Below are 26,811 nucleotides of genomic sequence, written 5' to 3'. Positions count from 1 at the left end.
GAAGATCTTGTGTTAATTCAGAGTTGAGGAAGGACGGCCTTACTGGAGACTTGGGACTGCGCACCGTGCATTGGGACATCTCGTGTAAGCTCAGAGTTACGTACTCCGACATCTGGAGACAGCCCGAGTGGTAGGTGTGCGTATCCGTTGTCTCGCATCTGTTTCCTATTTTATTCGGAGGGAGTATTTTGTCTGGAGTTTCCTCTCTTGTTGAAATTGCTAGATTGCTCAGATCAGGAAAATCTTGTGCCACAGAACCACACACGTGCTACATACGTGCAGGTACAGCCTTAGGCGTGATTCAACAGTCCTAGACATGCTTGTCGGAGGAACCGGTTCAAGGTGTTTGATTTAACTCTGTACCAGGATAGCCCAGAGGTAGGCAAAATGTCGATTGGATCCGCCTTTCATTCGCTAAATGCATTTTGTGGAGGAAACCATGTGGCCTGATTATGACATCATCCTGACAGGTGGATGAGGGTGATGGCGAGGTAATTGGCGAGGACGACCAGTCGTATTCAGTCGGCTCTCGGCTTACCTGGGAACGCATCAACTCCTGAGTTCACGAGTAAGAATACCCTCGCATTCGCAACACCACGATTCCTGCTTGTTAAGCTCATCCCAGGGCTTGGGTAACGAGACCTAGGTCTTCTTTCGAAGTCTTATCAGCACTAGGGATGACTACCCAGCTTGTAATGGAATACTGCTCTGCATGTCATTTGCTTTCATTCCCCGGTTGTAACGGTCGAAACACTGGAGCGACCGCCGTCACTCTTCTTGCATATGTAGGCCTACATGTTGGTAAAACCAGGCAGCAGCATGTTCAGGATTTGGTAACTGTGCTCCATACAACTGGACCCGTGTTCCCTAAACTACCTGATCTGATTTTTTAGAATAGAAAAGATGTTTCTAAAATGACCATCACAATTAACAATCTTCAAAGTTAACATTGTAAGGTAAGTCCCCAAACACGAGAACGTAGATTGTTTGTGAAGGGTGTGTGTGCCCTCCTCTGTATGCACTATGCAGGAACTCCAGCAGGGATTAAACATCCACACAGAGCACGGAAAATGGAGCACCTGGGGAAGACCAACCTGGGGAACACCAACATGGGGAACACCAACCTGGGAAATACCAACCTGGAGAACACCAAGGACAAAGCAGAAGTATACGCCAGCTCGCACTAGTTTCATGTAGTTCGTTCTAAAATGTCATTCTTAAAAGTGTAAGAACTATTATTAGTATTAGTGGTTGGGGTTTATAATGTTGTGGTTGTGGACGCCACACGAGGCTCGTGGAAGAGCTTAAAACGTTAAGAGACAACAACACATTGAACATGCGGATATTGTAAGAGGACATGCGGAGTTACACTAATAGTGTAATGCTGAAAAGGATTGTATAAAGTGCGGAATAAATCACAAACGGTGAGGATTGCAGGCAGTGGGGTTGAAGTACAGGGAACACTCTGCAGTTTCCCACTTTCCCTTTAATGGAGTGAGAAACGAAGAGAATCAATGAAATGAGAGAAAAGGGCAAGGAAGGAGAAAAACGCTTAATTAGGTTTACTCTCCATTAAATGGAGGGTAACCTTTTATTATTACTCCCGCCAGGGTAACGAGACCGCCAGGGTAACGAGACCGCCAGGGTATGGTCGCACAAGATCTGCCTGCAACCCTCTTATGGTTAAACTGCCAAAATCAAGACTCTCTGCTCACCTTCACTCTTCTTTTCTCCCACCTCTGGAACAAATTCCCTCACTCTTTTCAATCCCACTCCACCCTCCAGGTCTTTAAAACAGCTGTTCACCACCATCTCTTACCTTCCCCCATCCAAAACCTTGATCTTTTCTACCCCCGTTAATTCACCCCAGATCCACTCTTGTGAAATACCGACTTTTTCCCTGGAAGTCCGAGCAGTGTCCATGTGTTTTTTTTTAACCTCTCCCACCGCCCCCCCACCGCCCCCCCCCCATTCCCATGCCTCCTTCCCCAAGCCCTCTCCCTCCGACAGATCTCCCAATGTCCCTGCTCTCCATCTTGTCTCCCGCTCCCTTTATCATATGTTTTATGTTTTATGTGGCAGTTTGTCTTTTTGTGATCAATGTTAGCTCTTACACGATCCCTCGATCTTGTATACAAAAAAAAAATTAAAAATAATAATAAAGGCGGGGACAAGGAATGGGGTGGGATGGTGAGGAAGGGGGAAAGCAAGGAAGGGGAGAGAGATGGGTGGGAGAGGAGGGAGAGAGGAGGGAGAGGGAGCGAGGAGGGAGTGAGGAGGATGGCAAGGAAGGGGTAATGAAGGGGGGGGGGGGAGGGTCAAAGGTCAGGGGGTCAAGTTTTCATTGAAAATATATTTCAAATCACTATAACTCTGAAAGGACAAGAGATATGCGTACACTTACTCAGTTACCTTCCATTGCTTAGCGTATATATACATGTATAGATTTCCCGCCATTTTGATCCAAAATGGCCAATTTTAAAAAGTACATTCCAGCAAGTCCTTGGTCTCTGACAGATTTTTTCATTTGTCTGTCTTTCTGTTTGTCTGTTTGTTTGTTTGTCCGCACAGAATATATATGATTTTCTCTACAACCGTTGGTCCAATTGACAGGAAATTTTCATCATAGGTGCAACTCCACCTGAATCATTTTTAATGATAATTATTACGTCATAGGTCACGTGGTATGGGCGCCATCTTGGAAAAACCGAAAAACTTTCCACCTCCATATTTCCGAAAGCGCTGCATAGAAAAAATTGAGACATGGCTCATTGTAAAGAACTCTCCCTGGGGAATAAAATATCTTAATGATGATGTCATAGGTGCCTCCATTATGACGTCATAATTCGGCAAGTACAAAACGTCATTCGATCAAGATGAAATTTATTGAGCATCATCTAGGGATAAATTGATTTAGGGGGGCGGGGGGGATGACGTCATTGGTCACGTGGTTCGGCCGCCATATTTGTTTTACTACAAAAGCCTTAAAAACCACTGAAAACGCGTCCTGGAAAGGGTCTGCAATCTCTGATTGCTCTTTCTTGTTTTCATTGCATTCAATGAAGTCACAATTTGGGCACATTCCTTAATATTTTCTTCACTCAATACAATATTGTCCAAACAGTAGAAAAAGTTAAGTTTAATGCTTTCGCAATGTCACATTTTCTTGTGTAAATATGGAGAAGGAAGGATCACATTCTTGCTTAAAGTAAATACACTTAGTTATATGAATCACTAATTTCTTTAAATTTTCAAATTTCACTCCTGATTTCGACACTTATTTAGTCCACGAGATCCAATTCTCTAATCCGAAGCCAGATTTCGATCATGTACTTCAATTAGTCTGAGGCATCTTCATACTAGTCTTGCTGTTGATGGTATATTTTGAAAATATGTTCCACTTTGACCTGTCGAAGCAGCTCCATCATAAAGCAGTTCCATCATGTTAGCAAAATGCAGCAAAATGCAGCTCCACCGTCGTGCAGTCCCACCACGGTGCAGCTCCTCAGCGATGCAGGTTCTCGTGATGCAGTTTCTTGGTCATGAAGCCCCCAAATGGTACAGTTCCACCATGGTGTAGCTCCACCGCAAGGCAACACCACTGTGATGCAGGTCTAGCGAGATGCAGTTTGAGCATGATATAACTCCAGAATGGTGCAACTTCACAATAATGCAACTCCACAGTGGTGCTAACATTTCCTAGAATTAAAAGACGAGATGAAGGCCTTTTTTGGAGGCCCATGAAGGCCTTTCTTTCCTGAAGCCTCATCTCTAATGGTAATCGGTTTATTGACATTTCTTATTTTTAATACAAGCTTATGAGACTCGTGCAAGAGAAGCATCGACAGATTTCGCTTTGACCATGAGGAATCTTCCTATAATAGAGCAAACGTATATAGTTAAGTATGCGACCAAAACGTCTTCTTCTCCTTCAAAAATATTTATTAACACCCTCTTAATTTACCGCGCTTACAGACGCGGTTGTGGATGTTGGTTTACCGAGCGGTTTGGTATGACCGCGTCTGCACAGTTTACCCGATTATACTCGAACGTTGGCCGAGTCGCGCTACGCTAAATCAATTGAGGAAAGGACACAACGGCTGGGTTAAATGACACGACACCAGGGGTACAGTTCTCAAGACCTCCGGAGGAGGTTATAATATTTCGGAACGTTGAGATTACAAGGACAAGAGGGACAGCATAGGAAGGTAGGCACTTAATCACGGTCTTATAGTAGCCCCGACAGACCACAGATAAACAGGACAAGACTGACTCACACAGGGATTGATGGCAAGGAAGGGCAGGTAGTCGAGGCTCAAGGTGCACCTTGGCTCAGGGGCAGAATCGACCCGGTCCGGTCCAGAGATGCGGGAGGTCTCTCAGCGCTCAGAGGTGGCGACTTCTCTTTCCAAGCTGGGGGCGCATCTGACGTCACGTCCGGTAAGTCGCTGCGTATATCCGGCGGGGAGTGACACGCCCTCGGCTCGTTAGCTCCGCCCCAGATGGAATCGGCCCGCCGCTTCTTATTGGGTGCTGGGGGTTACCGGGCTCCGCCCTTGACGAGGAGCTGACAGCCAGCCCCTTCGTGGTAACCCCGTAACCTGGAGGTAACCGGGAGATTAAAAATCTTAATTTACCGCACAGTCTTAATTAACCTTCTTAAATACGTTTAGACTACTAAGACCTCTCAGACCTTTGACGACTCTTTAATTCTCCCAAGACCCATAATACCACCAAGACACCTGAAGACCCAAAATACCCTTAAAGACCCAAAGGACCCCGAAGACCCAAAACAGCCCAAAGACCCAAAGTACCCTTGAAGGCCCTGAGGCTCAAAAGACCCTGAAGACCCAAATGGCCCCGAAGACCCAAAATACCCTTAAAGGCCCATATGATCCAAAAGACCCTGAAGACCCAAATGGTCCTGAAGACCCAAAATACCATGAAGACCCAAAAGACACCGAAATGGTGAAAGATGCCTATCCCTCTGAAATGACGTGTGGTGAGCCGTGCCGAGCACGCCGAGTCACGCTAGTAGGTATAATATGGCAGGCAGGGATGAACAGGACTCGACTGCTTGAGACAAGACTAAGAAACAGCATACAATGTGAGATTATCATAAAGTATTAGTTTATGAGAGAGTTGGACTTTCAGAAGGATGACGAAGTGTTAGTGGTGTTGTGGCGGACACGATGGCTCGCTGGCGCGGTGACATCATTCCGCACACCAATGGGGTGTCGGCCACGCCCGAGGGGTAGGCGTGGCCTCGGGATATACACGGGGCTCGCAGCCCCTGCCCCGAGCAAGTCAGTGCTACAGTTTGAGCTTTACAATAAAGACTCTTTTGGTTTTGATCCTATGCGTTGTGGCTTACCTTTTTTGGCAAACAAGTTGTGTGCGTAGCACCGCACTTCACTGGTGACCACGATTGGTTCAGCCGTCACTGACCACAGAACGCGCCATGGCCAGCAACGCGGTCGCGGTAAAGCTCCCTGAGTTTTGGGAAGCACAGGCCGAGGTATGGTTCGTGCAGGCCGAAGCACAGTTCCAGCTTCGAGGAATAACGGCGGACGAGACGCGTTACTACCACGTGATCGCCGCCCTCAGGCCCGGCACAGCCGCCTGAGTCGTGTCCATCCTGCGGCACCCACCGGCAGAGCACAAGTACAAGGTGCTCAAACGTCTCCTCATTGCCACGTTCGGCCTCACGGAGTTCGAACGGGCGGACAGCCTCCTGGACCTTCCCGAACTTGGCGACACACGACCATCGGTGCGGATGGATTACATGCTGTCGTTGCTGGGTGACAAAGCCCCGGATTTTTTATTCTGGGCGCTTTTTCTATGCCAGCTACCAGCACAGGTACGCCTCACGTTGGCTGGTTCCAAAATAGGGGAACCCCGCGCTCTGGCCGTCGAGGCCGACAAGTTTTTCGCGGCTTGTGACACGCGGGCGAGCTTCGGTGCGGCCGTCGTGGATCCCGAGGCTGATGCGGCTGCACACCTCGTGGATCCCGAGGCTGATGCACACCTCATGGCCACCGCCACGCCCCACCCACCACCACCGCAGCTGCGAAAGCCGCGGCCTCCGCCACTCCCGCCGCAAGCCTGGTGCCCTTTCCACGCCAGGTTCGGCCACAAGGCTAAGAGGTGTTGCCCGCCGTGCTCGTTTGGCAAGTCGGGAAATGACCGAGCTAACGCTCGGTAGTGGCCCTGAGCGTCGGCAATTCCGGCAACCTCTTATTCATCACGGACACCTTGTCCGGGCACCGTTTCCTCTGCGATACAGGAGCGCAGGTAAGCATCATCCCAGCCCACACATCTGACAAGCGAACCGCGGGCCGGGGCCACGCGTTGCTTGCAGCCAACGGTACACCCATATGCACATTCGGGAAGCGCTGCCTCTCCCTGCGGTTCGGAGGGCAGCACTTTCAATGGTCGTTCGTAACCGCCAGCATGCCCGTGGCATTGCTCGGTGCGGACTTCCTATGTGCAAATGGGTTGTTGGTGGACGTGAAGCACAGACGGCTCGTCCATGCCGAAACCTTTAGCTCGCTCGCTTGTTCGCTGAGCAGCTCGTTGAGCGGCTCACTGAGCGGCTCACTGAGTGGCTCACCGAGCGGCTCACCAAGCGGCTTGCTAAACGGTTCCGTCCCGGCGAGTTTGGTTTGTACGCTTCCGGCAGACGATGACTTTACCCGCCTCCTCGCCAGTTTCCCGGCCCTCACGCGGCCCACCTTCTTGGCGGTGGCCGTCAAGCACGGGGTGGAGCATCACATCCCCACCGTCGGGCCACCGGTCTACGCCTGGGCACGCCACCTCGAGCCGACGAAGCTCGCGGTGGCGAAAGCGGAGTTCGCTACGCTGGAGCGGCTGGGCATCGTACGGCGCTCCAAGAGCGCTTGGGCATCGCCGCTGCACATCGTGCCGAAGCCCAGCGGGGGATGGCGGCCGTGCGGAGACTACCGCCGCCTCAACGATGCTACCACCCCCGACCGCTACCCGGTCCCTCACATCCAAGACTTTTCTGCCCGGTTGGCGAAAATGTCCCTCTTCTCCAAGGTGGACCTCATCCGCGGATACCACCAGGTCCCCGTCAGGCCGGAGGACATACCGAAGACGGCCGTCATCACACCATTCTGCCTCTTCGACTTTCTGCAGATGCCCTTCGGGTTGAAGAATGCGGCTCAGGCGTTCCAACGGCTGATGGACAGCGTCTTGCGCGACTTGGACTTCGTTTACGTCTACCTGGATGACATCCTCGTCGCAAGCGCGTCCCGTGAGGAGCACCTCCGCCATCTCCGCACGCTCTTCGAGCGCCTGGGCCGGCATGGCCTGATCATCAACCCCGCCAAGTGCCGGTACGGCATCGCCGAAATCGACTTTTTGGGGCACCGCGTCACCAGGCACGGGGCCATCCCCTTACCGGCCAAGGTGGAGGCGGTCAGGGGGTTTCCGCGCCCCCGCACGATCAAGGGGCTCCAGGAGTTCCTGGGCATGGTGAACTTTTACCACCGTTTCCTGCTCTGCGTCGCCCAGCTCCTGTGCCCTCTGCACGAGGCCCTCCGTGGGAAGCCGGGCAAAGGGGACGTTGCTTGTACCGAGCCGATGGATGCGGCGTTCGCGGGCGCGAAGCTCGCCTTGGCTAACGCCACCATGCTCGCGCACCCGGCGCCCGATGCACCGATCGCCCTCACCACCGACGCGTCGGACTACGCGGTGGGCGCGGTGCACAAGCAATGGGTGAAGGGAGCTTGGCAGCCACTGGCGTTTTTTAGCCGGCAGCTCCGCCCGCACAAACGGCGGTACAGTAGCTTCGACCGCGAGCTCCTCGGGCTTCACCTGGCAGTCCGGCATTTCCGCCATCTGCTCGAGGGCCGTTCGTTCATGGCCTTTGTCGACCACAAGCCCCTGGTCTTCGCGATGGCCAAGGTCACCGAGCCGTGGTCGGCCCGGCAGCAGCGTCACCTCTCGGCCATGTCCGAGTACACGACGGACATCCGGCACATTGCGGGGAAGGACAACCCGGTGGTGGATTGCCTTTCCCGGTCCGTCGCCCACGCGGTCCACCTCGGGATCGACTATGCCCGGATGGCGGCGGACCAGACCACCGACCCCAACGTCCAGGCCTTGCGGACCGCCGTCATGGGCCTCCACATCACCGAGATGCCGTTCGACGTCGCGGGCACGGCCCTCTTGTGCGACGTCTCCCTCGGCCGGCCTCGCCCCATCGTGCCCGCGGGCTGGCAGCACCGGGTTTTTGCCGCCATTCACGGCCTGTCCCACCCAGGCACGAAGGCCTCCCAGAGGCTGGTCGCCGACAAGTTCGTCTGGCATGGCCTCCAGAAGGCCGTCCGCGATTGGGCCAGGACGTGCCTCGCGTGCCAGCGCGCGAAGGTGCACCGCCACACCCAGGCCCCGTTGGCCCCGTTTACTGTGCCCGAACGTCGGTTCGACCACGTTCACGTGGACTTGGTGGGACCTCTGCCCCCCTCGCAGGGTTTCACCCATGTCCTCACCATGGTGGACCGCACCACCTGGTGGCCGGAGGCCGTGCCTTTGGCGGCGACGACGGCGGCGGACGTCGCGCAGGCGTTCCTCGCCACTTGGGTTGCCCGGTTCAGCGCCCCCTCGGACATCTTGTCCGACCGCGGCCCCCAGTTCACCTCGGAGCTCTGGGGGGCGGTAGCGCGGGGGCTCGGCGTCCAGCTGCACCGCACCACGGCCTACCACCCCCAGGCCAACGGCCTGTGCGAGCACTTCCATCGCTCCTTGAAGGCCGTGCTCCGGGCGACCCTCCGCGACGGCGGCTGGGTCGACAGGCTCCCCTGGGTCCTGCTGGGCCTCAGGACAGTGCCCAAGGACGACCTGCGTGCATCCGCGGCGGAGTTGGTCTTCGGACAACGGCTGCGGGTGCCGGGCGAGTTCCTCCCCGACTCCACGGCACCATGGTCCGCGGCGCGGCAGCGCTCCGCACTGCAGGAGACCGCCCAGAGGTTTGCCCCAGTGCCGACGGCGCACCACGGGTGCTCGCCAACGCACGTCGCCCCGGAGCTTCGTACGGCGGAGTACGTTTTCATCCGCCACGACGCCCACCGGACACCGCTGCGACCCCCGTACGACGGGCCCTTCCGTGTGCTGGAGACCGGGGCGAAGCATTTCACCCTGGACATCGGCGGTACTCCTGACCGCGTTTCCGTGGACCGCCTCAAGCCGGCCCACTTCGACATGGACCACCCCCCGCAAGTGGCCCGGCCCCCGCGTCGGGGCCGCCCCCCCCGGCGGGCGGACCCCCGGCACCGCCCAGCCCCGCCGGCACGCCACCCCCTTGTCCTGCACCCATCCCAGATGCCGCCAGAGGCATCCCAGATGGCATCTCGGCATCCCAAACGCCGCCAGCCGCCAGAGGGCGCTTCGGCCGGGTCATCCGTTTGCCCCGCAAACTGACCCTTCAGGTGCGCGGGAATTCTGGGGGGGCGCATGTGGCGGACACGATGGCTCGCTGGTGCGGTGACATCATTCCGCGCACCATTGGGGTGTCGGCCACGCCCGAGGGGTAGGCGTGGCCTCGGGATATACACGGGGCTCGCAGCCCCGAGCAAGTCAGTGCTACAGTTTGAGCTTTACAATAAAGACTCTTTTGGTTTTGATCCTACGCATTGTGGCTTACCTTTTTTGGCAAACAAGTTGTGTGCGTAGCACCGCACTTCAGTGTACCATTACCTTAATGTATACGACTGGAAGAAGTTGTGGAACTATATAGCGGTATAGCCTGTCTCTTTATATCAAACTGATTTTTTTATCAAAAAATAATGTCAGCATTGTCTACTAATGAAATTATTTTCTGCTCTGTCTTTGTGGTGTGGCAGTGTGCTCAGGGTAAGGATAATTACCAGGGTGCTGGTCTACTTCGTCCATTCCTTTCTAAGGCTTCAAGCTCATCCCTATTTCCGTCTCGACGAAAAAGTCAAAAGTACCGCAAAGAGGACTCCCCTGACCCAGGAATCACTCCTGTTGCTTTCTCTGGCTCTTCATCGCACCCTCCACGTGTTTCACTGAGTGTGAGAAAGTTACATCTTTGTTTCAGAAGCATATTCAGCATTTTCATAAGAGGAAGGAGGGGGCACTTCAAAATAAAGTTAAATAAAATGTATGACCTGCAGCATGGGTGTACATAAATAATTATCCATAACTCATGTAGACATAGAACCGTAATTAAAAATATTTCTGAATGGCCATACATAGGGTTTTAAAAAGTTACTGTGCAACTTCAAAGCTTAATATATTTCGATGTACACACAATATAAATAAACTGAAAATGGCACATGAAAGTATAATTCATAACGTTTTAACATAATAAAGTAAAAAAAATTTAGGCTTCAACATAAACGCAATCTTTCATAATACCTCCGCAACCATATCTCGGAGATGCATGGACCAATTATGTTTATACTTGAAACAAATGCAATACATGACTGCATACACATACACATCATTTTGTTTCGTGATGCGATCAAAGAAGGCCGACTTGCGCCATTTTAGTTGTAAAAAATCCGATGTTGAACACGTCCTCAACCGTTTCTCGAATATGCATTTACTGATGTTCAAACTTCGCACACAGATAATGAACGTTGGCTTTACACGTGCACGTCATTTTTTTTCGAGATCAGATCCAAGATGGCCGACTGGCAGCCATTTTGTTACATAAACGTGTCTGCAACCATTTCTCGGACATGCATGGACCGATGTTGTTCAAACTTGGCACAAATACAATACATGAGAGTATACATATGCAGAACATTTTGTTTTATAATCTGATCAAAGATGGCCGACTGGAGGCATTTAACTTCTTACAGCAAAATTACTAACCACCACGGCGGCTATGACATTTTATGTCTTTTTCTCCTTGTTTTTGTTGAGTCTCTTTAATGTTGCCAGACTTCCTGAGTTTTTTTTCTGTTCCCCAAAAATGCGGTAATTTTGCGGTTGAGTTTACCTCTGATAAAGAAGTTGCCTCATCAGCAAATGTCAACTCATCAATAAACCCAAGGGAATTGTGGATTTCACAACCACAATAACATCAAAAAAACTTTTTGGGTCTTTGGGGTGTTTTGGGTCTTTGGGGTGTTTTGGGTCTTTGGGGTGTTTTGGGTCTTTGGGGTGTTTTGAGTCTTTGGGGTGTTTTGGGTCTTTGGGGTATTTTGGGTCTTCGGTGTCTTCAGGGGCTTTTGCTTCCTCTGAGTCTTCAAGAATCTTTGGGGGTATTTTGGTTATTTGGGGTATTTAAGCGTCTTTGGGGTCTTCAGGGTGTTTTGGGTCTTCAGGGTGTTTTTGGGTATTCGGGGTGTTTTTGGGTCTTTGGGGTGTTTTGGGTCTTTGGGGTCTTTTGGGTCTTCGGGGGTCTTCCAGGTCTTTTGGGTGTTTGGTGTCTTCAGGGGCTTTTGGGTCTTAAGGGTCTTTTGGTTCCTCTGGGTCTTTAAGGGTCTTTGGGGTCTTTTGGGTCTTCGGGGTGTTTTGGGTCTTTGGGGTGTTTTGGGTCTTCTGGGTGTTTTGGGTCTTCAGGGTATTTTGGGTCTTTGGGGCCATTTGGGTCTTCAGGGTCTTTTTGAGCCTCGGGGCCTTCAAGGGTATTTTGGGTCTTTGGGGTCTTCAGGGTCTTTTGGGTCTTCAGGGATCTTGGTGGTATTAAGGGTCTTGGGGGCTTTAAACCGTCGTCCAAGGTCTGAGGGGTCTCGGAAGTCTAAACGTAATTAAGAGGGTTAATTAAGAGGGTGTTAATAATTTTATTTGAAGAAGAAGAAGAAGACTTTTTGGTCGCATACTTAACCATATACGTTTGCTCTATTACAATAAGATACACCTGCACTATTTAGCTCAAATAAAATAAAGAGCTTGTTTCAGTTCAACATCACTTTATCTCAAATCATGTGTATATTATTTCTGTGTATATAACTGAAGGGTGAAAAAGGAAACATAACCACCATTGGAAGAAAAGTGAAGCTGACGTTTCAAGCTTTAGCCCATCATTGGATCAAGAGTATGAATGCAGGCTCGAGCCCCCTTGCTCATTACCGGGCCTGCGGCAGCGAGTGCATAAAGATAGACAATCGTTTAATGTGTGCCTTGCCAGGGATCCATACGGGATTTATGCCATGCTTGCTGCACCCCCTATAGGTCAGAATCCCCACACCAAGTGCTGGTGTGTCACAAGGATGGACAGGAAATTTTCACCATAGGAGCGCCTCCTCCTGTAGAATTTTGTAGTGATAATTATGATGTCATAGGTCACGTGGTACGGGCTCCATATTGGAAAAAAAAATTGCATCTCTATATCTATCAAACCACTCCAACTCCAAGGAAAGAATTTAAACATGGCTCATTGGAAACAAGCATTCTGAGTATTGCGCTGCAATACATGTCCCCTTCCGGCAGTCTGTCGTCCAGAAAACTGTTGGGGAAATTACCAAAGTTCAAAGTGCCATAACTTTGTCAAAAATGATCGAAACGTCGTGAAGTTCGAACTTGATCTGTAACTTATCATGAGGAAGCCATGTACCAAGTTTGAGATCATTAGCATTAAGAGTTTAGAAAAAAAGTCCGGAAAACTGTTCTTTACGTGACGGACTGACAGACTGACAGACGGAGGGACGGAGTACAAACCTATAGTCCCCTCCGGTGTACACCGGTAGGGGACTAATAACTCCTTAGGGGAATAAGTGTTGTTAACGAAGACGTCATTTGTGCCTTAATTATGACATCATAATTCGACATGTACAACGATTAGTCAGATCAGTTTGAAATTTCTTGAGCGTGATCTACGCAACAATTATATTGGAGAATGTAAATTTATGATGTCATCGGTCACGTGGTCTGGCAGCCATATTATATCAAAGAATAAAACCTTTAACAAACAGAAGCGTTGGCTCGCAGCAACGCGAGCTTAAGAGTGGGGTAAGTACTCTATGAATGCCATCTACTTGAAAATGAAATATAGAAATATCTAATTTACATAAGTATTCAATCCTGAGTCAATACTTCCTTGAAGTGCCTTTGGCAGCGATTACAGCATTGATTCCTCTTGGGTATGTCTGTATCAGGTTTGCACATCTGGATTTGGGGCGTTTCTCCCATTCTTCCTTGCAGATTTGCTCAATCTCTGTCAAGTTGGATGGCAAGCGTCGGCGAACAGTAATCTTCAAATCTTTCCACAGATTTTCAATGGGATTTAAGTCTGGACTTTGGCTGGGCCACTCAAGGACTTTCACATTCTTGTTCTGAAGCTATTCCAGTGTTGCTTTGGCTGTATGCTTGGGGTCATTGTCCTGTTGGAACGTAAATCTTCACCACAGTCTAAGGTCTTTTGCACTCTGAAGCAGGTTCTCCTCAAGGATTTGACTGTATTTGGCTCCATTCATTGTTCCCTCTATCCTTACAAGTCTCCCAGTCACTGCCACTGAAAAGCATCCCCATAGCATGATGCTGCCACCACCATGCTTCAGTTTGCTTCACGGTAGGGATGGTGTTAGATGGGTGATGAGCTTTTCTCAGTTTGCACCAGACGTAGCGCTTTGTATTCAGCCCAAAGAGTTCAATTTTCGTTTCATCAAACAGAATATGTTGCCTCATGCTATCAGTGTTTCACGTGCCTTTTTGCAAACTCCAGGTGTGCTGTCATGTGGCTTTTTCTCAGGAGTGGCTTCCGTCTAGCCCCTCTCCCATGAAGCCTATATTTTTGAAGGGCTGCAGACACTGTTGACCTTCCGACAGGTTCTCCCATCTCAGACAAGGAACTCTGTTGTTCTGTCAGAGTGGTCACTGGGTTCTTCGCCACCTCCCTGACCAAGGTCCTTCTTGCCCGGTTGGTCAGTTTTGTCAGACGGCCAGCTCTAGAAAGAGTCTGGGTAGTTCCATATTCTTTCCATTTCCTAATGATTGAGCTTACTATGCTATTGGGAACTTTCAACACGCCAGAAATTGATGTATAACCGTCCCCAGATCTATGCTTCCTCAGAATTATATGTTGGAGTTCTATGACCAGTTCCTTGCACTTCATGGTAGAGTTTCTGTTTTGGCATTTACTGTTAACTGTGTGACCTTATATAGAAAGGTGAGTTTCTTTCTAAATCATGTCCAATGAATTGAGTTGGCCACAGGTGGACTCCATTCAAGTTGTAGAGACATCTCACAGATGATCAAAGGAAATTGGATGCGCCGGAGCTCAATTTGGAATGTAATAGCAAAGAGGTTGAATACTTATTGACTCAACACATTTCAGCCTTTCATTTTAAATTAATTTATAAAAAATTCTAAAAAAAAAAAAAAAAAATGAAAAAAATGAAAAATGAAGAACCTGTTATGTGTAGATGAAGGACAAAAATTTAAATTGAATCCATTTTTAAATCAGGCTGAAACACAACAAAATGTGAAAAAGTCAAGGGGTGTGAATACTTTCTGAAGACACTGTACTTATATAAAGAGAATTGCCTTATTTAATATTGTAGGACTTGGCCTTATCTGCGTACATTTCACACCTGCCTCTGTCAAAGCCTTTGTTTAATTTCTCTTTCTTTTCCCAAAATTAATCTCATGGTCTTTCCTATTACATTGTCATAAGTTTGGCCATTTTTGCATACGATGTTCCACTTCAATTAAGCAAATTGTGTTTGAACACCCTCTCCACTTTTACCTTTATGTGCCACAGGTATCAAGCGCAAACTCTGGCTATAATGGTGAAGAATTCATTGACCTGCTCAACAGATCCCATGGTGGGCGAACAGAAATGGAAGCGAGAGATAAAATGCTACCGAGATCGGCTTCACCGAGACGACGTGCCACTGCTCGTGAGCTGCAGAACTCGACAGATAAATTTGAGCCAGATGAGGGGGGTATATGGAGCGACAGTTGCGGACACCTATTTCAATACATCTCCAAGTTCCCTTTTGGCTAAGGCATCTTCACTAGTGGATCATTTCATCTAGATTTGCCATTTGATAACTAGGAAAGCCCCAACAAGCAATATTGAGTACATGGAAGGGTTCAGATCAATAATTGGGGACAAACAGCCCATTAGATAAAAAGACAACATACACGCTGAATGCATCATTATGAACTAGTTAGTGTAGTATGACTGGGATATCTCTTTTGGTTTAAACATCAGAACAATAACGATTCAAAGAAAAACATCATTCCGTTTCCCAACTTCTCCACCATCCCCAGCTGCCCCCCTGGGATCTGTGCCATCCTCACAGATGGATGACCTGATGGAGTTGATAGCTCACTCACAGGACTGCAGAATGAATGACCAGAGAGTCTCTGCTCCATCTCTCCTGGGGACGCAGCCCACACAAGCAGGTGGAACACCTGCACACCGTTCCGAAAGCAATGGCCTGTTGGTTACTCTTGCTGACTCCCAACAACCATGCTCCTCCCAGGCTACCGATGAAGCATTCTTTGACATGGTCATGCGATGTCAGGTGAGGTGTCGCAACATCCTCTGCAGGTCTTAGTGAGGACTCAGCTGATGGCTACACTTTTGTAAGCTCTTCGTTTAGCTTTAGAAAATAAATGCATATCTTTATTGTATGGAAGTAATGTTGTCGAGTGCGGGGTGGCTTGAAGTATTAAAAACTAGTGAGGTTCCCATGCTACACTTGGGTGGGAAGCCAAAAGCAAACAGATAATGTGGAAACGGTGAGTGCTAAACCATGAACCTACTAGAACGGCACTCAGTAGAGCGCATACCTCCGCCAGGCTGAACAGTTTATGTTTTGTATCCCAATGATAGACCGGATCTGGATTCGGACCTGAACCAAAATCGAATCGGCTTGTTCTTATCACTTTACCAACTCGTCCACCAAGTTTAGTCATAACTCGTCCATAACTTTTTTAAATATCATGTTATATATCCCTTTCACCCGATCTCTCAATGGTGAAGAATCACTAAAAAATTAAATAATTCTCATATCCGAATCCATATACAGATCTTTACCAAAATCGAATATATTTGTCCTTGTCGGACACCCAACCGGTCCAACAAGTTTCGTCCAAATCCGTCCACAACTTTTTGAGATATCTCGCTCACAAACGGACAGACAGACAAACAGACAGGGGTGAAATCATAACCTCCATCCACCTTTGATGGCGGAGGTAATAAATTCCATATTTCTATGCCACATGCAGTCGAACGTCAGACATTGACAGCAAGTTTGTGAAGGGCTTGGGCAGAAAAACGTACCCAGTCTGAATGTTGCTCTACCCAGCAAATGGCGAAATTGCAAATGGGAATCCGTGACTGTCACGGGTAGAAAGTAGAAACCCTCACGTCATTTCCTCATTCATTGAAACTCAATATGTCTATATTTTCATTTTGGGGGGACGAGCTCCAAAACGGAGTGAGTAGTTTTGGAATGGATGGACAGACAGACGGACACTCCTGTTTTATAATATAGTCATGTTTATCATGCCTATCGATGTCCACTACCTACATGAAAGGCATGATACTTCAGTACAACCACCAATAAGTCACAACCACCAATAACTTACTTTAGGGTAGCAGAATTTTCCAAATTAAGATAATTTCCTTACTCTTCTGTGTACATGTGCGCTTGGGCCAAGATCCCGTACTATTTGCCAAATTTAGAGCCAAAGTACTGCTAAACTGCAGGTTTATGTTCTTATTCATGTTCCGATTCATATTCTATAGAGTTCAAAATATAAAATTCAATCAAAATTAAGAAGTTCGTTGAGCATTGACTAATGTATGTAGATAGACATGGTGAACTTATTGCTAAACTCCGCTTTGCGCTGCACACGCGGGGTAATAATGCTCAAAAGTGATGATAAAAATTAGACCGTGGGTCCAAAACTAACCTGGGTTAGGAGCAACAGTCAACGACGTCATAAAATATCGAAATTTTGTTCAGTGTGTAGCATCTGGTCACGTGATTGGTTGAAAGGAACCCCTCTCGACAGTGATTACAGCGATACATGTCGCTGCAGACGGGGCATGTACGGGGCATGTTTTTACTTATTAATAGGTCATGTTTTTACAGGTTACAGGTCATGTTTTTACTTAATTACAGGTCATGTTTTTACATGTTTACAGGTCATGTTTTTACATGTTTACAGGTCATGTTTTTACATGTTTACAGGTCATGTTTTTACTTATTTAGAGGTCATGTTTTTACAGGTTACATGTCATGTTTTTACATGTTTACGGGGCATGTTTTTACTTATTAACAGGTCATGTTTTTCAGGTTTACAGGTCATCTTTTTACATGTTTACAGGTCATGTTTTTACAGGTTACATGTCATGTTTTTACAGGTTACATGTCATGTTTTTACATATTAATGGGGCATGTTTTTACTTATTAACAGGTCATGTTTTTACATGTTTACTGGTCATGTTTTTACATGTTTACAGGTCATGTTTTTACATGTTTACAGGTCATGTTTTTACATGTTTACAGGTCATGTTTTTACTTATTTACAGGTCATGTTTTTACAGGTTACATGTCATGTTTTTACATGTTTACGGGGCATGTTTTTACTTATTAACAGGTCATGTTTTTCAGGTTTACAGGTCATGTTTTTACATGTTTACAGGTCATGTTTTTACAGGTTACATGTCATGTTTTTACAGGTTACATGTCATGTTTTTACATATTAATGGGGCATGTTTTTACTTATTAACAGGTCATGTTTTTACATGTTTACTGGTCATGTTTTTACATGTTTACAGGTCATGTTTTTACATGTTTACAGGTCATGTTTTTATAGGTTACAGGTCATGTTTTTGCATGTTTACAGGGCATGTTTTTACTTATTAACAGGTCATGTTTTTACATGTTTGCAGGTCATGTTTTTACATGTTTGCAGGTCATGTTTTTACAGGTTACATGTCATGTTTTTACAGGTTACAGGTCATGTTTTTACATGTTTAAAGGTCATGTTTTTACATGTTTACAGGTCATGTTTTTACATGTTTACAGGTCATGTTTTTACATGTTTACAGGTAATGTTTTTACATGTTTACAGGTCATGTTATTACATGTTTACAGGTAATGTTTTTACATGTTTACAGTTCAAGTTTTTACATGTTTACAGGTCATGTTTTTACATGTTTACAGGTCATGTTTTTACATGTTTACACGTCATGTTTTTACATGTTTACAGATCATGTTTTTACATGTTTATGGGGCATGTTTTTACTTATTAAGAGGTCATGTTTTTACATGTTTACAGGTCATGTTTTTACAGGTTACAGGTCATGTTTTTACATGTTTACAGGTCGTGTTTTTACTTATTTACAGGTCATGTTTTTACATGTTTACAGGTCATGTTTTTACATGTTTACAGGTCGTGTTTTTACTTATTTACAGGTCATATTTTTACTTATTTACATGTCATGTTTTTACTTGTTTACAGGTCATGTTTTTACATGTTTACAGGTCATGTTTTTACAGGTTACATGTCATGTTTTTATAGGTTACAGGTCATGTTTTTACATGTTTACAGGTCATGTTTTACATGTTTACAGGTCATGTTTTTACATGTTTACAGGTCATGTTTTTACATGTGTACAGGTCATGTTTTTACATGTTTACAGGTCATGTTTTTACATGTTTACAGGTCATGTTTTTGCATGTTTACCGGTCATGTTTTTACATGTTTACAGGTCATGTTTTTACATGTTTACAGATCATGTTTTCACATGTTTACGGGGCATGTTTTTACTTATTAACAGGTCATGTTTTTACATGTTTGCAGGTCGTGTTTTCACTTATTTACACGTCATGTTTTTATTTATTTACACGTCATGTTTTTACATGTTTACAGGTCATGTTTTTACATGTTTGCAGGTCGTGTTTTTACTTATTTACACGTCATGTTTTTACTTATTTACACGCCATTTTTTTTACTTATTTACACGTCATGTTTTTACATGTTTACAGGTCATGTCTTTACATGTTTACAGGTCATGCTTTTACTTATTTACAGCTCATGTTTTACTTATTTACACGTCATGTTTTTACATGTTTACAGGTCATGTTTTTACTTATTTACATGTCATGTTTTTACTTATTTACAGGTCATGTTTTTACATGTTTATGGGGCATGTTTTTACTTATTAACTGGTCATGTTTTTACATGTTTACAGGTCATGTTTTTACATGTTTACAGGTCATGTTTTTACATATTTACAGGTCGTGTTTTTACTTATTTACAGGTAATGTTTTTACATGTTTACAGGTCGTGTTTTTACTTATTTACAGGTAATGTTTTTACTTATTTACACGTCATGTTATTACATGTTTACAGGTCATGTATTTACTTATTTACAGGTCATGTTTTTACCCATTTACAGGTCATGTTTTTACATGTTTTCGGGGCATGTTTTTACTTATTAACAGGTCATGTTTTTACATGTTTACAGGTCATGTTTTTACATGTTTACAGGTCGTGTTTTGCATGTTTACAGGTCATGTTTTTACATGTTTACAGGTCGTGTTTTTACTTATTTGCAGGTCATGTTTTTACTTATTTACATGTCATGTTTTTACATGTTTACAGGTCATGTTTTTACTTATTAACAGGTCATGTTTTTACATGTTTACAGGTCGTGTTTTTACATGTTTACAGGTCATGTTTTTACATGTTTACAGGTCGTGTTTTTACTTATTTACAGGTCATGTTTTTACTTATTTACACGTCATGTTTTTACATGTTTACATGTCATGTTTTTACATGTTTACATGTCATGTTTTTACATGTTTACAGGTCATGTTTTTACAGGTAACATGTCATGTTTTTATAGGTTACAGGTCATGTTTTTACATGTTTACATGTCATGTTTTTACATGTTTACATGTCATGTTTTTACATGTTTACAGGTCATGCTTTTACATGTGTACAGGTCATGTTTTTACATGTTTACAGGTCATGTTTTTACATGTTTACAGGTCATGTTTTTGCATGTTTACCGGTCATGTTTTTACATGTTTACAGGTCATGTTTTTACATGTTTACAGATCATGTTTTTACATGTTTACGGGGCATGTTTTTACTTATTAACAGGTCATGTTTTTACATGTTTGCAGGTCGTGTTTTTACTTATTTACACGTCATGTTTTACTTATTTACACGTCATGTTTTTACATGTTTACAGGTCACGTTTTTACTTATTAACAGGTCATGTTTTTACATGTTTATAGGACAAGCTTTTACATGTTTGCAGGTCATGTTTTTCCATGTTTACAGGTCATGTTTTACTTATTTACACGTCATGTTTTTACATGTTTACAGGTCATGTTTTTACATGTTTACGGGGCATGTTTTTACTTATTAACTGGTCATGTTTTTACATGTTTACAGGTCATGTTTTTACATGTTTACAGGTCATGTTTTTACATGTTTACAGGTCGTGTTTTTACTTATTTACAGGTAATGTTTTTACATGTTTACAGGTCGTGTTTTTAGTTATTTACAGGTTATGTTTTTACATGTTTACAAGTCGTGTTTTTACTTATTTACAGGACATCTTTTTACTTATTTACACGTCATGTTTTTACATGTTTACAGGTCATGTATTTACTTATTTACAGGTCATGTTTTTACTTATTTACAGGTCATGTTTTTACATGTTTTTGGGACATGTTTTTACTAATTAACAGGTCATGTTTTTACATGTTTACAGGTCATGTTTTTACATGTTTACAGGTCGTGTTTTTACATGTTTACAGGTCAGGTTTTTACATGTTTACACGTCGTGTTTTTACTTATTTACAGGTCATGTTTTTACTTATTTACATGTCATGTTTTCACATGTTTACAGGTCATGTTTTTACTTATTAACAGGTCATGTTTTTACATGTTTACAGGTCATGTTTTTACATGTTTACAGGTCGTGTTTTTACATGTTTACAGGTCATGTTTTTACATGTTTACAGGTCGTGTTTTTACTTATTTACAGGTCATGTTTTTACTTATTTACACGTTATGTTTTTACATGTTTACAGGTCAGGTTTTTACATGTTTACAGGTCATGTTTTTGCATGTTTACAGGTCAAGTTTTTACATGTTTACATGTCATGTTTTTACTTATTTACAGGTCATGTTTTTACTTATTTACAGGTCATGTTTTTACATGGTAACAGGTCATGTTTTTACATGTTTACAGGTCATGTTTTTACATGTTTGCATGTCGTGTATATACTTATTTACAGGTCATGTTTTTACATGTTTACAGGTTGTGTTTTTACTTATTTACAGGTCATGTTTTTACATGGTTACAGGTCATGTTTTTACAGGTTACAGGTCATGTTTTTACAAGTTACAGGTCATGTTTTTACATGTTACAGGTCATGTTTTTACATGTTTACAGGTCATGATTTTACAGGTTACAGGTCATGATTTTACAGGTTACATGTCATGTTTTTACTTGGTTACAGGTCGTGTTTTTACTTATTTGCAGGTCATGTTTTTACAAGTTACAGGTCATGTTTTTACATGTTACAGGTCATGTTTTTACATGTTAACAGGTCATGTTTTTACATGTTTACAGGTCATGATTTTACAGGTTACATGTCATGTTTTTACATGTTTACAGGACATGTTTTTACATGTTTACAGGTCATGATTTTACTGGTTAGAGGTCATGATTTTACATGTTACAGGTCATGTTTTTACATGTTTGCAGGTCATGTTTTTACATGTTTACAGATCATGATTTTACAGGTTACAGGTCATGATTTTACAGGTTACAGGTCATGTTTTACATGGTTACAGGTCGTGTTTTTACTTATTTACAGGTCGTGTTTTTACATGTTTACAGGTCATGTTTTTACATGTTTACAGGTCATGATTTCACAGGTTACAGGTCATGATTTTACAGGTTACAGGTCATGTTTTTACATGGTTACAGGTCGTGTTTTTACTTATTTACAGGTCGTGTTTTTACATGTTACAGGTCATGTTTTTACATCTTTACAGGTCGTGTTTTTACATGTTTACAGGTCATGTTTTTACATGTTTACAGGTCATGTTTTTACATGTTACAAGTCATGTTTTTACATGTTTACAGGTCGTGTTTTTACATGTTTACAGGTCATGTTTTTACATGTTTACAGGTCATGTTTTTACATGTTTACAGGTCGTGTTTTTACATGTTTACAGGTCATGTTTTTACATGTTTACAGGTCGTGTTTTTACATGTTACAGGTCATGTTTTTACATGTTTATAGGTCATGTTTTTACATGTTTACAGGTCATGTTTTTGCATGTTTACAGGTCATGTTTTTACATGTTTACAGGTCAAGTTTTTACATGTTTACAGGTCATGTTTTTACATGTTTACAGATCATGTTTTTACATGTTTATGGGGCATGTTTTTACTTATTAAGAGGTCATGTTTTTACATGTTTACAGGTCATGTTTTTACATGTTTACAGGTCATGTTTTTACATGTTACAGGTCATGTTTTTACATGTTTACAGGTCGTGTTTTTACTTATTTACAGGTCATGTTTTTACATGTTTACAGGTCATGTTTTTACATGTTTACAGGTCGTATTTTTACTTATTTACAGGTCATGTTTTTACATGTTTACACGTCATGTTTTTACATGCTTACAGGTCATGTTTTTACTTATTTACAGGTCGTGTTTTTACTTATTTACAGGTCATGTTTTTACATGTTTACAGGTCATGTTTTTACATGTTTATAGGTCGTATTTTTACTTATTTACAGGTCATGTTTTTACATGTTTACACGTCATGTTTTTACATGCTTACAGGTCATGTTTTTACTTATTTACAGGTCATGTTTTTACTTATTTACAGGTCATGTTTTTACATGTTTACAGGTCATGTTTTTACATGTTTACAGGTCATGTTTTTACTTATTTACAGGTCATGTTTTTACATGTGTACAGGTCATGTTTTTACATGTTTACAGGTCGTATTTTTACTTATTTACAGGTCATGTTTTTACTTATTTACACGTCATGTTTTTACATGTTTACAGGTCATGTTTTTACTTATTTACAGGTCATGTTTTTACTTATTAACAGGTCATGTTTTTACATGTTTACAGGTCATGTTTTTACATGTTTACAGGTCGTGTTTTTACATGTTTACAAGTCGTGTTTTTACTTATTAACAGGTCATGTTTTTACATGTTTACAGGTCATGTTTTTACATGTTTACAGGTCGTATTTTTACTTATTTACAGGTCATGTTTTTACATGTTTACAGGTCATGTTTTTACTTATTTACAGGTCATGTTTTTACTTATTAACAGGTCATGTTTTTACATTTTTACAGGTCATGTTTTTACATGTTTACAGGTCGTGTTTTTACATGTTTACAGGTCATGTTTTTACATGTTTACAGGTCGTGTTTTTACATCTTACAGGTCATGTTTTTACATGTTTACAGGTCATGTTTTTACATGTTTACAGGTCATGATTTTACAGGTTACAGGTCATGATTTTACAGGTTACAGCTCATGTTTTTTACATGTTACAGGTCATGTTATTACAAGTTTACAGGACATGTTTTTACATGTTTACAGCCCATGATTTTACAGGTTACAGGTCATGATTTTACAGGTTACAGGTCATGTTTTTGTCTGAGGGCATGGTTGTGTAGCTGATGCAATTGTTTGGACAGGAATTTTTTTTAGCGTTTACACCTGATTTAAACTCGTTATTGAGCACAAAATTGATGTGGTCAATACACCTTCGTTCGGGAACAGTTATTAAGTTTGTGGCCAAGTTTCACCAAAACTGTGAGTTTGATTCAAGCGATAATGACTGGAAGTGTTTGCAGACTCACTGATTCATTGACTTACCTACGGACACTGCTCGACTAAACTCCAGGTGACCTAAAAATGGCTTTGGTATTTATTTCAATATTTAATTCATTCATTAGTGAGGGATCTTTACGCAGGGCTCCAGGTTGGATGACCAGCGCTGTGCTCCACCACCTTTTCCATGCCGAGCACAAACAATACCTGGTGAAGATTTCCTGCAGCTCATCCAGAGGGTCAACGCCAAGGATGAGCAACGGGTGGCATTCGTCGACCGGCCCGGTTTGGAGTGATTACGGCCAATAGTTCGCCGTCTCTGGATTGGCGGCCCCGTCGCACCTCCAGGAATGATGATGCAACCAGCACTCTGATGCTGCAGGCGCACTGATGGATACTGCATGCCTGGACTTTCTTACTTTATTCTCATAACAACAGTTTCACTGCCAACAAGCTTGCTGAATTAAATGTATTTCTATTACGTCTCCTGCCTTTATTGGTAGTTTATACGAAGTGATGGGCATGATGCATGACCGTGAGGGATATAAATATAAACTGGATCATAAGAAGCAGGAAAACGCATTGTGTATTTGAGGGAAAGAATGTGACTGACAAATTGAATTGAGGCACTTTGTGATTGAAATCTACAGCCTGGTCCATACGTCCTGTTACCCTGGTGAAACAAACTGAAGAGGATGTTACAGTGCCTTCAGAAAGTATTCACACCCCTTGACAATTTTTGTTGCGTTACAGCCTGAATTTAGATGGATTAAAATGAGATTTTTTTGTCAATGTTCTACACATAATACCCCATAATGTCAAGGTGGATTTTTTTTTTTTAGAAAATTTTACAAAATAATAAAATGAAAAGCTCAAATGTTTTGAGTCAATAAGTATTCAACCCCTTTGCTATGACACTGCAAATTTAGAAAGAAACACACCTTTCTACTGTATATAAGGTCCCACAGTTGACAGTGCATGTTAAAGTGAAAACTCTACCATGAGCTCCAAGCAAATGCATATATAACTCTGAGATAGAATAGTGAGGAGGCATAGATCTGTGAAAGGGTATAAACAATTTCTAGTGTTGAAAGTTCCCAAGAGCACATTGAGCTCCATTATTAGGAAATGGAAAGAATATGGAACTACCCAGGCTCTTCCTAAAGCTGGCCCTCGAACAGAACTACAGAATTATTTGATTGAGATGAGAGAACCTCCTGGAAAGACAACAGTCTCTGCAGCACTTCACAATTCCAGGCCTTATGGGAGAGTGGCCATAATGGAAGCCACTCCAGAGAAAAACGCACATGATAGCACACTTGGAGCTTGCAAAAAGGCACGTGAAAATGCGGCAAAATATATTGTGGTCTGATGAGACGGAAACCCAGCACAGCCCATCACTCATCTAACACCATAATTACCTCAAAGCATGCTGGTGGCATCATCATGCTATGGGGATGCTTTTCAGCCACAGGCACTGGGAGACTTGTAAGGATGGAGGGAACAATGAATGGAGCAAAATACAATGCAAAATACATTATACTGCAGCGTAGATTTACGTTCCAACAGGACAATGACCCCAAGCATACAGCCAAAGCAACACTGGAATGGCTTCAGAACAAGAACCTGAAAGTCCTTCAGTGACCCAGCCATAGCCCAGACCTGAATCCCATTGAGAATCTGTAGAAAGACTTGAAGGTTGCTGTTCATCGACGCTCCCCATCCACCTTGGCAGAGCTTGAGCAAATCTGCAAGGAAGAATGAGAGAAACTCCCTAACTCCAGATGTGCAAACCTGATACAAACATATCAAAGAAGACTCGAAGCTGTAATCGCTGCCAAAGGCGCTTCTACGAAGTATTGACTCAGTGGGTTGAATACTTATGTAAATTAGATATTTCTGTATTACATTTTAAACTATTTTGTAAACATTTCTTTTAAAAAACTCCACTTTGACATTATTTGGTATTATGTATTTGTGATCAATGACAAAAAAAATCTCAATTTAATCCATTTTAAATTCAGGCTGTAGCACAACAAAAAGTGAACAAGTCAAGGGGTGTGAATACTTTCTGAAGGTGCTGTATTTGCTTGAGAGGTGTGAGGGGGATACCGGATATATAAACCATTCTGGAGTCGATAGACCAGCCAGAAGTTGCTGTGTTGGTGGTTTCTGTTTTGGAGGTCTGATCAAAGTCAACAGAAAAAAAAGAAAATTGACGTTTTCTTGTAACGCTTGTGATTTGTACTTTACAAGCTCAGTTGGTGAGATTTTTCAATCATGTCGTGTTACCTTTTTCATCTGTAGACATTGTGCTTAATTGTGATCTTGAAAGAGCAAATGACGTGTACGTGGCATACTTTGCGAGGAAAATAAATAACATACCTGTTGTTGTTGCATGAAAAGAAAAATAAAAGTTTGCAAAAGTCTTTTTATTTTGCCTTTGGCCATACAAGTTTATACTTACTGGGTGTTTCTGCCCATTTTGGGTCACATTTGGTTTGGTGTATGATCCCCTTCCCTCACTTCAAATGGAACCACAGCTGCGTCCACTCATGAGAAGGCTGAATGCCTCAATTCTGTGTTTGCTTCAACATCTTCTGTCGCTAACCCCTTGCTCTCTGTACTCACCAGTCGTCCCCAACTGCTCCTGGATTCTGTCTTTTCCACCTGAGAAGGTGGATACATTTCTGTCAACCCTCGACTCTGCAACTGGACCAGACGACATCAGCTCACGTGTCCTAAAATCAGCTCTGCTGCTCTTGCACTTCCTCTCTGCCCTTTTCACTCTGTCATTTACACTAGGTCATCTTCCATCTGCTTGGAAATCCACCAAGATCACTGCACTACATTAAAAGGTGCAAAAACTGAACAACTTAACTACAGAGCACTTAGCTCACCTCCAATCATCAGCAAGGTCATGGAATCCGTCATCACAGTTGACGTAAAATAATTCCTTTTCCCCAACAACCATCTCAGATCATCAATTCGGATTCAGACCTGGTCAAT

At 43.7% G+C, this 26,811-nt stretch overlaps 1 protein-coding gene across 1 annotated transcript; it reads left to right on the top strand.

Annotated features, from left to right (window-relative positions):
- LOC137432113 (G-protein-signaling modulator 2-like) lies at positions 1-26,193 on the top strand. The gene is made up of 7 exons (XM_068123837.2): positions 1-130; positions 471-568; positions 1,030-1,166; positions 9,867-10,058; positions 14,699-14,837; positions 15,214-15,470; positions 23,946-26,193. The coding sequence occupies exons 3-7, from the start codon at positions 1,071-1,073 to the stop codon at positions 24,096-24,098; spliced, it is 837 nt and encodes a 278-aa protein (XP_067979938.2). The 5' UTR covers positions 1-130; positions 471-568; positions 1,030-1,070; the 3' UTR covers positions 24,099-26,193.
- Positions 26,194-26,811: the final 618 nt, after the last annotated feature.

Source organism: Myxine glutinosa, chromosome 8 (genome assembly GCF_964187855.1).
Source record: "Myxine glutinosa chromosome 8, kmMyxGlut1.1, whole genome shotgun sequence".
NCBI lineage: Eukaryota > Metazoa > Chordata > Myxini > Myxiniformes > Myxinidae > Myxine > Myxine glutinosa.
The sequence above is the reverse complement of the archived record's forward strand: the minus strand, read 5'-3'. Positions and strand labels throughout refer to the sequence as shown.

Bases quoted from the DNA above. Each gene is read 5' to 3' on its own strand.
- LOC137432113 (XM_068123837.2), top strand. From the start codon at position 1,071: ATGGAGCACCTGGGGAAGACCAACCTGGGGAACACCAACATGGGGAAC. The intron at 1,167-9,866 runs GTATACGCCAGC...GTGGTGTGGCAG, and splicing joins ACACCAAGGACAAAGCAGAA to TGTGCTCAGGGTAAGGATAA. The intron at 15,471-23,945 runs GTGAGGTGTCGC...ATCTTTACGCAG, and splicing joins ACATGGTCATGCGATGTCAG to GGCTCCAGGTTGGATGACCA.